The 12,397-nt window shown below is 34.9% G+C and overlaps 1 protein-coding gene across 1 annotated transcript in view; it reads left to right on the forward strand.

The window, feature by feature from the left end:
* The window catches only part of CFAP299 (cilia and flagella associated protein 299), a 525,301-nt gene extending 520,969 nt beyond the window's left edge, over nucleotides 1-4,332 (forward strand). The window contains exon 6 of the mRNA XM_019719919.3: nucleotides 4,092-4,332. Within this exon, the coding sequence (XP_019575478.2) occupies nucleotides 4,092-4,187 (96 nt within the window). The 3' untranslated portion in view covers nucleotides 4,188-4,332. The remainder of the gene's footprint in view (nucleotides 1-4,091) is intronic.
* The last annotated feature ends 8,065 nt before the right edge of the window (nucleotides 4,333-12,397 follow it).

Consider the following 12,397-nt stretch of genomic DNA (forward strand, 5'->3'; position numbering starts at 1 on the left):
AAATGATTGAATAAGAACAATGGAGTATACAGATGTTGTGTTATAAAGTTGTACACCTAAAACTTATATAATATTAACAAAAGCTAATAACATTAAAAATGTGCTTAGAATTTTAAAAATTGAAGGTTTTTATTTAAAAGAACAAAATAATTGTTGCCTCCATGGTTTCAAAGACCTGATAATTAATGACAAAGAAGCAGGCACTACAAAACATGAGTCAGGCATGGAGTCACTGCAAGTGCGAGACCACGGTTAAGGGGCGACTTCTAATTCAAAGAGCATGATTTCTCCTGGGTCGCAACAGTTGAACAAGTAGTCGACTCCCATGAATGCTTCGTAACCAGTCACCACCTGGGCAAATTCTTACAGTTTCTGCAGTATTGAAATCCCAAAAGCGAGGTGAGGGCTATTGAAGTGAAGCATCTTGGAACATGGAACCCATAGTATCAACAGTGATCAAGGCCATTGGCAAGAGAGGAAAATCTCACATTGGCAGTGTCTAAGTGTTTACTGCCGGCTGAGATATTTTCAGCATAAACGTTGGTGCCCTAAGCAATATAACTTGCCCCCACTAGCTGCAGCAAGAGTAAAAAAACACAACAAAACAAACAAATGGCAGCCCCAACTTGGAGCCCAGAAAACCACCTCACAAGAACCTGAGGCTGCTCCCAAGGATAGGATTGTAACCTTTGAAAAATAAAACTTACTTTTAAAAAAATCTGAGAAGTTTGATGGACTTACTCAAAAAAGAAAATGCACTCATGGCCATAAGCAGAGCAGTATAATAATTCAAAGACCTGCTTAAGTCTCTTAATGAATTACACTTGAGAACTGCAAACCTAAGGACTCCCCAGGATACCTGGGAGCAGTTGAAAGGGGATGGAAGAACAACAGGACAAGGATTAGCCAGGACTCAGACAGGGAAAACTGTGTAAGAGGGGCAATAGGTAAAATGAGTTGGAGTTAAAGAGATCTTAGGAGCTTTGTGATTGGGGCAAATTACTTAACCCCTTTGAGCACTTCTCTACCTTGTTTACTCATCTGTAAAATCTGTAAACACAACCATTTCACAAAAGATCGTTGTGAAGATTAAATGAGAGAAGGTGTTTAATGTGCCATTGAGTAGGTGCTCAGTGAATGACTGTTGCTTCCTGATGGTGTATCAACTTAGAAACAGTGAAAGTTCTAAAAGGATAGCATTTTTCACTGCAGTAGTTAAAAACTGGAATTTATTTATATGTCCATGACTAGGCAATGGCTAAATAAATTATACGACATCAACACAGTGAATTATATGCAGCAGTTTTAAAAACCAGTTCAAGCTATATTTGTTGAAATTGATGAACTAGTATGAACTAGTAGATGTTCAGGATACACTATTCGGTGAAAAAAAAAAACTACCTGTATAAAAATGTAAATAATATTCTATCCTATGAAGTAGTCAGAATTTATGTAAGAATCTCCCATTGATGGACACTTAGGTTGGTTTCTGTTCCTCTCCTGAAGTTTAAAGAAACTCTCTATAACCAGGTTTCTGGTTTATTTTTGTTTTTGTTTTTGTTTTTCATTAAGATGGATTCCTAAAATGGAAATTGTTCATCTAAAGAGATATACTTTATAAAGCTTTAGAAAGATATTATCAAATCACTTTGCAGTCACACCATATCAATTTTCCAATTACGTACACATGAAATAAGACTACCCATTCACCATGCCCTATTTATTTTGCATACTTTTTGAATGTTGTTCATTTTGTAGTCCAAATTTATGTGGGGTCATTTTAATTTGCATTTTTAATTATTGTTAGGAATGAACATTTCTTCCATGTGCATGTTACTATATTGTAGTGCTTCTGTAATTATTATTGCCCTCTACACAGTTTTCTATAGAATCTTAATAGAGGTTTTTTTCCATTAAATTTCAAGTATTCTGTACATAAAAGGTAGAAAACCTTTGGCTACAATATTGATAGTTATATCATGCAAAAAAGTTATTCGGTGTCCTCAGTAAGCCCCAAGATTGGACAAGGGTTCTGAGAAGAAACAAAAGAGAAAAAGACCTGAACAACGACTACACACACACACACACACACACACACAGTCACATAGATAGCTTATAGCTTCAGATCTAAACTGTAGCCATGGGCCAAAAGTCAGCACAAAAATATTAACGCTCCATATATCAAAAAGTTATTCTCTTTCCTAGTGGGTACCAGATTTTTCATTTGAGCCCACATAGACAAGTAGACAAATAAAGAAAAGAAAATAGTAACAAATCATTTTCTCTGTTGTCTCTCAGCAAGATAGAATAAATCTCTATAATCCATTCATTCACAGAGTTCACAGAAGTTAGGCCATAAAACCAAATTCCGAATCATTGCTGTCACCAATGGGGAATAATTTATCGATTGTAAAACTTCCCAAAACAAAAACAAAGCACAAAAATAGTAAAATGGAAAATATGTTAAAGAAACAAGGGATCAGCAAAGTGAACATTCTGTTGCTCCTGGAAATTCACCTCTTGGACCGAAAAGAAATGCCTGGATTGAAGTTGTCCAGCACTCCTCTGGCAACACAGGCTTCTCAGCTGTCAGGTGAATCTATTGGGCATCACCGGTGAATGATTGTTCACCGAAACAATCGAAACAAACACTTCGAAAATGTTTACAAGACAACTTTTTTTCAGTTAAAGTTTATTGGGATGACAATTATTAGTAAAGTTACATAGGTTTCAGGTGTACAATTCTGTAATACATCATCTATATATCATGTTGTGTGTTCACCACCCAGAGTCAGTTCCTCTTCCATCACCATGTATTTGATCCCTTTTACCCTCATCTACCACCCCCCCTTTCCAATTTTTCTAAAAAGGATATAGTCATATATGACTTTCATACAGATATAAAATGAATGTGCCAAAGATTTTATTTAATTTATTAATTATAGAGGGAACCAGTAAGATATCACACACAGTTTAAAAGAGAATGACGTACCTGGGAAATAAAAATTGAAATTAGTTTACAAATAGATGCAAAGCAGGTCCCAATACAGGGCAATACTTAATTACATGCCAGTGGATACAATTGATTTGCATTTCTGTAGCCAAGAATAATTTGCCTTATCAGTCTTCTATAACTTAAAGAGTTGTAAAATAGCACAAAAACAATGAAAGGCAGAAAAAACTTGGATGCATGAGCCACTCAGGGCACCCATTCTTTTTGTTTCACCCATTTCAAAAGTCTGATTCTATTTAATAAAAAATATAATCCTATATATTCATTCCCAGCTAGCATAAGAAATTAAGTACTATGGGGAAAAGACAATACCAAAGCTTCTCTCTAGTCCCAGATCTAAATTTCTTATCCTCTCTTTGCACAAAAGAAGAGAGAGCAAGTAACTATTCTTTTGTATATCAAACATAGAAAAGGCCCAATGAATAATATTTTCCAATTGTAGATATTGTCTAACTCTTGTAGTATCTCACGTCTCTTATCAATACTAGATCAGTTCCCACAGGAGCTCACTAGGAGCCTGTAAGTGTGATAGACTCTCCTGAATAAAGATAAAGGGAACAAATCTTTTTTTTTTAATGATTATAGTTTGAAAGGGAAAGAAAGTATATCAATAATTTTGAAAGTGATCAGCTTTTCATGAAACCCACCATGAACAGGTTACTTTCACTAGTCTGAATTAGTTCCAAACTCGACACATTTTTACTTCACAAACTCAAGATAGGATTCTTTCTGATTTATTAACCTGTGATCACATGCATTTGCAAAGTCCTTCACTGGGAATTCTGCAGAGTTAATGACCCGTGGCGTTCAGCAGAGTCTAGACAATTATTATATGAGTCTGGGACACTGTTTTGATCCTAAATATTTTCAATAATGTCACAGCCCAGGGCCTCAAATCTCCTGATTGGAATTATCACCACTCCTGAAAAAGATAATCTGTGAGGAAACATGAAAATGTCTCCATGGCCACAACCTTTTTAGATCTGTTTGTTACCATATTGAAGCAAGAAGAAAATTAATTTAACGCCAATTATTTGCATGGACTGGACTGATTAACAATATGATTTATGTATTTTAGGCTCGACCAGGTGACAACTCTACTAGAATCCCTATCGAGACAGAACTGTACATACAAGCTGTCATTTTTGACCACATTTCCAGAAGAAAGACTTAACTACCAACATGTTAGATGATTCCTTAATTGTTTGCGAAATTTAAATGAAACCTGTAACCTGAAACAAATTAGAATAATAAATGAGTTCAATAGCTGGAAGACAAATTAGAATATTAAAAGCTAATAAAGAAAATTAGAAAGGAAACCATAGCCTTGGCTGTTTTTTATTTATTTATTTATTTATTTATTTATTTATTTATTTATTTATTGTGCAGCTAGCCTCTTAATCTGATTTGAGGTTTTTCTAATTTTCTACCCCTGACCACTGAGGCTGATTGCAACAGTTCATGGGAGAAAATCTTGTTGCTACTTCAAGGATACAGTAATTAGTGACATATTTTGTAGCTCAGATTTTCCAAAACAAAAATGTTTCAGGTCCTACTATTGCCAAATCTAGTGGACCAAAAATTATGTCATGTGGCATAAAACCTTGAATATTGATAAGGGCCACAAATTGGAGGACAGGCATCAAGAAATATAAATACAAGGTTTTCAATAACAGCAAATGCGTGAATAGTATCTGAAATATCCCATAAGATGATGCATAAAGTGAATAAAAGTGTTAGATATTTTTATGTGCCTGGATGATATGAACCCCAGGACAAGGAAGCTGAGAAAATGAAATCTGAAGGAAGCCAGAAAATTTTAGAGAGATGAGGACTTCATAAGAGAGGAAAAACAGAACAAACAAGCAAACAAAAAAACAAACACGTTTTCCTTATGTCCCCCTGCAGGTGGCTTTTGTGCAGAAAAGATGCTATTCAGAGGCCACTTGTGATTTAAAATGAATATTTGGTTCTTCGTCTTCTGCTTCTCATTCTCTTCTCTTCTCTTCCCTTTCTGCACAATCCAGTACTAAGGCAGTTAGGTGGGGCCAAGCAAGGTGGGGAATCTGTCCAGCATGCAGTAGGGAGAGCCCAGAGCAGAGCGTCAGTGTTCCAATGGGGTAAGAAGGGCGTATTTGTGAGGGAGGTGATGGTCCCCTGCACAAGGTGTCAGCTCCCGGTCAGAGTGAAGAGGGCAGTAGTCAATTAGAATTGGATGTATTGGTGTGATCTCGTCATTTTTAATAAACAGATACAGAATATATGTTAATGTGTGTATACGTACATATTCCTTTGCTTTGTCCCATCCATGGAGAGGACCTAGGGGCCGCAACACCCAGTTTCAATGAGCACAACTAGCACCCAGATCTCAGTTTCTCAATACTGTTTTTACCAAAAGGAAGCAGGGATTCTTGGGGAAAATGACTGATTCCAGGGCTGAGGCAGGGAAAATACAAGAGTCCAGAATATCCTTTTGTGCCAGAAAGCAAAGTAGTTCTCAAAGAAATAAAGAGGGTTTATCAAAAAGACACAGAACCCAGCTTGAAAGGATTCCCACTGGTCAAATCTGGGGACTGTTTGGACATCAAAATAAATAATAATAATAATAATAACAGGCGTAAAATAAGAAACCATGAGTCCATTCTGATCCACATAAATGAATAAATGGAAAGTTTGAGGAGGAATGGGATATTTGCATAGTCTCTCCCTACAAAATACCCATTAATTACAGAGGGACTAAACTAATGGAAAAGTCTGGAAGACACCAATTTCAGTAACTGATAAAAGAGACTATGAGACAAACCAAATTTGTTCCCCACTGAATAAGATGCAGCCAGAGAGTTCAACATCCTTTTTATAATAATCCTGCCCAAGTTGCATAACCTGAATTCAACCAAGAGAACACCCAGACAAACCCAAATCCAGAGACATTACACAAAATAACTGCTCTGAGACCTTCAAAATTGTCAAGATCATGAAAATAGAAGACCGAGAAACGTCCCAGACTGAGGGAGAGTAGAAAGACATTATCATCGGATGTACACATGATTTTGAGTTGTATCCTTAGCCTATAAAGGGAATTTGGGGGCAACTGGTGAAAATTGAATGGTTTCTAAAGATTCGATTATAGTAATGTAAAAATGTTTATGACCTGATTTTGATGATGATGTTGTGGTTATATTAGAAAATGTCCTTGGTTGTAGGAAATTACCCTAAAGCATTTGGGATTCGAAGGACATCATGTCAGCAAATTATTTGTAAATATTTTAGGGGGAAAAGATCTTTGTTTTGTACTTGTAACTTTTCTGTAAGTTTGAGATTATTTTGACATAAAATAAATATTTGATTTATTATATTTATAAATTCAAAGCTAGTTACTTATACTTTAAATATATACATAAATTTTCTTGTTCAATCTGTAGATTTGATGAAATTTTAATCATTTTATGAGCCCTTCTATAGTTTAAATTCCTTTAAACATTTTAAATTATATTTATAAACTTCATTACATTCAACTTTCTAATGATATAAAATTTTTAATTAGCAAATAAGCTTTCATGCATATTTAAATGACTCTTATGAGTTTAATAAATTAAACTTATAATGACTCATCTCTCTTAAAAGTTTGAATAAGGTTTAAAAATTTATAATATTTCAATTTAAAATCATGTCTGAATTAATTATTCAAATATCACATTTAAATTTAGACTAGTGAGACCTACCTAGTAGATACTCTGGACTCCAATATGCCAGTTTTTAAAAAAATGTTTTAGCTATTTCAAACATTTTTAAATATAGGTATTTAAAATATTTGAAATATTTAATATACAAGTATCTACAGATTATACCCCATATTTAATTCCAAGGTTTAAGACACTAAAAAAATCAATCATACCATAACAAGGAATTTTTACATTAACTTCTGAACTGAATTTACTGGTAGTAAATACTGAACGGAGATTTGAATTGGGTTGTGGGATGTATTCGTTTGCTAGGGCTGCCGTAACAAAATACCACAGACTGAGTGGCTTAAACAACACCAATTTATTGGAGACTGAAAGTCCAAGATTAAGGTTTCTTCTGAGGCCTCTCTCCTTGTCTTGCAGATGGCAGGCTTCTTGCTGTTTTCTGTCTGTTTTTTGTGTTTTTTAACATGGTTTTTCCCCTGTGCAGGCAGCCCTGGTGTCTCTTCAAGGGTCAGAGTTTCTTTTTCTTATGATAACACCAATCAGATTAGATTAGAGTCCACTCTAATTATCTCATTTTAACTTAATTACTTCTTTAAAGGCCCTATCTTAAAGTCCAGTTACATTCTGAGGTACTGGAGGGGGTAGTACTTCAACTATGAATTTTTCATGCAGGACACCGTTCAGCCCATAATTGGGATGTGGACTACAAATATCCAGGACATTTTTCTCATGACCAGACCTCTCAGCCAATGCCAAGCCAAGTCTAGACCTCTGAAGGTTCCAATATCATGCCTTTCAAACATGAGTTGCCTTGCTATCCAAGAACCTTGGATTCAATGTCATATTATCTAATTTTGTAGTCTGATTTGAGTTTGTAGCGCCCACCCAGGTTGATGGATATTGAATGAATCTGTTTAAGGTTTCATTCTATTTCTGAATTGTTTTTATATTCTTTCTATCAGCAGAACCCCAACTCCTATAAATATTTAAATGACAACTGTTGTACTGAGCATACCTCTTACATCTTGCCTTGTTCTGTGGTCACAGTTCTAAGGTCAAACTAATGCAACTATTGGAAATTGGAAATTCCTTTCATATAAGCTCATTAAGGTGACTTTTACCCAGTAGAGGAGAGAAAGCAATTAGAGAATTGTTATGCCTGAGTCCAGGGTACATTAAGAAAGTAATTAAAACCTGAAGCTAATGGTTGAATGCAGGGCCAAGGAAAGGGAATATGTGAAAGTCAGTGAGGATCAGAAGGACAGTGGGCCAAAGACACAGGACCAAAAATGAGCTAGCTGACTGAAAGGAAATTAAACAAGAAACTGAGCAATGCAATAAAGAGTAAAGAGCATTAAGAACCAGACTATTTGGCAAGCTAATGTTGGTAATTGGCCAAATCACTTTATCTCTCCAGACTTTGGCTCTTGAAGGTCCCTTCAAAATCCAAAACATCTATGATTTCTTCTTGCTGTTTTTCTAATCTATTTATAGACTCCTTCAACTAAATAGAATAGCCTTGCAGGTTAAGTGTAATTTTCTCCAAGTGATAGTTTAAGTGTATTATCCAAAATCTGGTTGCAAGAGACAAATCTAATTTGAACCTTTATTATAAAAACAGAAGGGTGTCTCCCATAACTAAAGAAAGGAATATGTCTGCATCTCCGGAATAGTCATGATCAAACACTTGAACACTTTTAGAACTCCCCCTTTATTCATTACTGTGTGTTCCTCTCTGCATCATTATTCTCTTCTGACAAAACAGCCTATTTTTCACATACACACACATCTCTCTCTCCACCCCACTCCCGTTTCTTCCCCTCTTTCTTTTTCTCTCTCCCCTCATCTCTCCCTACTTCCCACCCTCTTTCTTTTCCTCCCTTACCCACTCTTTTTTTCCCCAACTCCAGAATCCCAGAGAAGGGACATTGACTTAGCTTTAATCAGGAGCCCGGTCCCCCCCTGAAACTTAAAATCTAAAATGGTCAGGCTGTGCAGAGTTACGTTCCCCATAATTATGGCAACTATGATAACTTTGTGAATGAATGAGAATCTTCAGAGAAGGTAATTGTGCAACAAAACAATGCATCCAGTTCAATGCAGGTAGGGAGACTGTTTAGGAGAGAAGAAAGGAAGTCTAGAATGCTCAGGTACTGTCATTGGGGCAGCAATTTATTCTTCCTCTTCTCACTGGTGGTGACAATAGAAGGAAAAGCAGTAGTGGCAATGTTGACTGGATGAATATTCTCTTTGTGTGTTTCCTGTTTTATAATACAATTTTCTTAGATAAGCAATTATATAATCAAACTACCTGATATATGACCAGCCTCTTCAATTTTATTATATCTCCCAGAATAATGTGATTTAAACAATAGACTATAGCCATAAACTATCTTAATCTCAAGGAAATTAAAAGGAAATAATAGCTGCCCATTCATGTATGGAGGACCAGTTGTGATCCAGACACTCCTTCAGGGCACAATAGTAAGTGCTTTCCTCAAGAAATTCACCAGTTGGGAATAAAAACGGAATCTAAGGGATCTTATGTTTTTATTGTTGTTGCTGTTGCTTCTGCTATTGTGAATGGATTTCCCCTTCACTGCAGCTACCAATAGATTGTTGCAGATACTGCCATGTCTCCCTGAAAATAAGACCTAGCCGGACAATCAGCTCTAATGTGTCTTTTGGAGCAAACATTAATATAAGACCCGGTATTACATGATATCATGTCATATATCATATCATATCATAGCATATCATATCATATCATCATATTGTAATAGACCCGGTCTTATATAGTAAAATAAGACCGGGTCTTATATTAATGTTTGCTCCAAAAGATGCATTAGAGCTGATTGTCCAGCTAGGTCTTATTTTTGGGGAAACAGCTTACATGAATTGGCCAAGATTTTCCAGAACCATGTTAAATCATGAGGGTGATGATGCTGGTTTATTGGGAATGCCACTAGGGAAGTATTTCCTAAAGTATGTTCTGTAGCACACTAGTCTACAGGAGGTAGACTGCCAAATGTATCTGCCAAAAAAAAAATTTTTGGTTAAGTATGGTTGTGAAAATGCATACCATAGCTTTCTCCTAGAGATTCACAATGTGACATATTATTGACTGAGAAGTTCTAAAGTAAGGAGAGCGCTACAAGTTTATTTAATCTGAGTTCTTAAATTGTCCATTGATTAACACCCACTGCTTTTCACATGAAATACCTATCAGTGTCTGCATTGCTTAAGGTTTTTTGGTTGTTACTTGCAAGCTACACAAAACAAATCTCACACATTTAAGCAGAAAGAGGAATGACCTTGAATGCAAGTAAGAGTTGATATCCAAGATTCAGTAAACAAAGAATACAGAGGAATGCTGGAAGCCTGTCTGTCAAACACTGCCAGTGATAAAGCTGAGTTGCAACTATTCCCCAGTCTCTGTCTCCCAACCCTAAATATCAAATTCTCAGGAGAGGAAACCTGATCAGCCACAGGAGGATCGGTGTCCATCCCTGGATCAGTCAGCAGTGGTCAAGTTCAGATGATAGACATAACACCTGGAGATCCATCCCTGTGTCTCAAGCGCTATTTCTAGAGAGAGGGTCTATCATGAGTTGAGAATACACCCCAATAATTATCTACTGTGAAATCTCTTAAAACTAGGATAATACAACACAATGTGTCAAAAATTATTCAGTAATGTTGACTCTTGATTTAGTATTAATATTTTAATTTTGTTATGAAATATACACCTATATTCCTAATTCTGTTTTGAGAATTAACCAGGAATGGATTTCAGTGTTTCCTCCCAAGTGCAATTTTGCTGTCAATTGAAATTATTATTATAAGTAAAATTAAGTTGTATGATTTGCTATGTATATACGTTTTGAGATGCATTCTATATAAAAATGCTTCTTGAATGATTTCTTTAATAAACTGTCCAAATTGGTTTGCTCATCTATTATTTGAGATTTTTGCAACTCTATTTATGAGAGTGCTTTCTATGTATGTAGTTTTTTTCTCTTTGCCATTAAAACTTTATGTATGGACACTGGATATTGAATTTTATGCAATATTTTAAATTAATAGACTTTGTTTTCTTAGATAAGTTTTAAGTTTACAGAAAAATTAAGCAGAAAGTACTGTTCGTTTCCATATGTGTCTTCTCCCCACACTTACAGTTTCCTGTTATTAGCATCTTGCATTAGCATTCTGTGTTTGTTACAATTGATGAACCAATATTGAAATTTTAGTTATTAACTAAACTCCATAGTTTACATTAGGGATCACGTTTTGTATTATTCAGTTCTGTGGGTTTTGACAACTGCATACTATTTATGTCCACCATGACAGTATCAAAGCAAACATGCAAACACCAAGCCCTAAGTATCCTCTGTGTCCCACCTACTCATCCCTCCCCCTCTACCTTCTTTCACCTCTGGCCACCACTTTACCTTTTTTACTATCTCTGTAGTTTTGCCTGTTCCAGAATGTCACATAGTTGGAATCATATAGTATGTAGCCTTTTCAGATTGGCTTCTCTCACCTAGCAATATGTATTTGAGTTTCCTCCATGTCTATTCATGCCTTGATAACTCATGGCTTTTTCTATCACTAAATAATAATCCATTGTGTGGATGTACAACAGTTTGTTTATCAATTCACTTATCGAAGGACATCTTAGCTGCTTCCAAGTTTTGACAATTACGTGTAAAATTGTTATAAACACCTGTACTCATTTGGGTAAATACACATATATCTAGGAACGTGATTGTTGAATCATATGGCAAGACTGTTTAGCTTTGCAAGAAACTTCCAAACTGTCTCCCAAAGTGGCTGTACGCCATCAATGAATGACAGTTCCTAATGTTCTGCATCCTTGTCAACATTTGGGTTTGTCAGTGTTTTAGATTTTAGTCATTCTAATAGGTATGCAGTGGAATCTTGCTTTAATTTGTAATTTCTTGATAACAAATGTTGAGCATCTTTTCATATGATTATTTTCCATCTGTATATCTTTTTTGGTGAAGTATCTGTTCAATATTTTGTCCAGTTTTAATGGAACTATTTTCTTATTGTTGATTTGTGAGAGTTCTTTGTAAATTTTAGACACATGTCCTTTAAGAGATATGAATTTTGCAGATGTTTTTTCCCAGTTCATGGCTTTTCTTTTCATTCTCTTAAAGTATATAGTTGGGGTTTTGTTGTTGTTGTTGTTTTTTTAATGCCATACTATCTTTAACAGATCCTTTTTAATAAAACTTAAGTTGTCTTTTTCTGTATTCAAGAAAAGTTTTTATGTAGAATTTGGATTATCTTTTTTTTAAAGTTTGACATAACTCTCAACAGTAAAACCACATTTCAAACCTTTTCAGAAGAAAGAAAATTTTATTGTTTTTATGAGAGTAATTGATGTTTCTATTTCTTGAGCCAATTTTGAATTGTTAAATTTTTCTCAGAAAAATAATCTACTTCACTGAAATTTTCTAATATATTTTCATATAATGGTACATAGTTTTGTAATATATTCCTCTATACTTTCTTGTGATATCAAATGTCTAATTCCTATTTTTAAAATTTGTGTTGTATCTTTTCTCATAACCGTATTTATAAGATATTTAGGTTTAAAGTGACTATCGTTTTATTTTTGAATTGATTATGATTATTTTTTATTAATTTTGTTTCTATTTTTATTCTT

The sequence above is a fragment of the Rhinolophus sinicus genome, chromosome 1 (assembly GCF_057876585.1).
Source record: "Rhinolophus sinicus isolate RSI-liver-muscle chromosome 1, RSI-T2T, whole genome shotgun sequence".
Taxonomy (NCBI): Eukaryota; Metazoa; Chordata; class Mammalia; order Chiroptera; family Rhinolophidae; genus Rhinolophus; species Rhinolophus sinicus.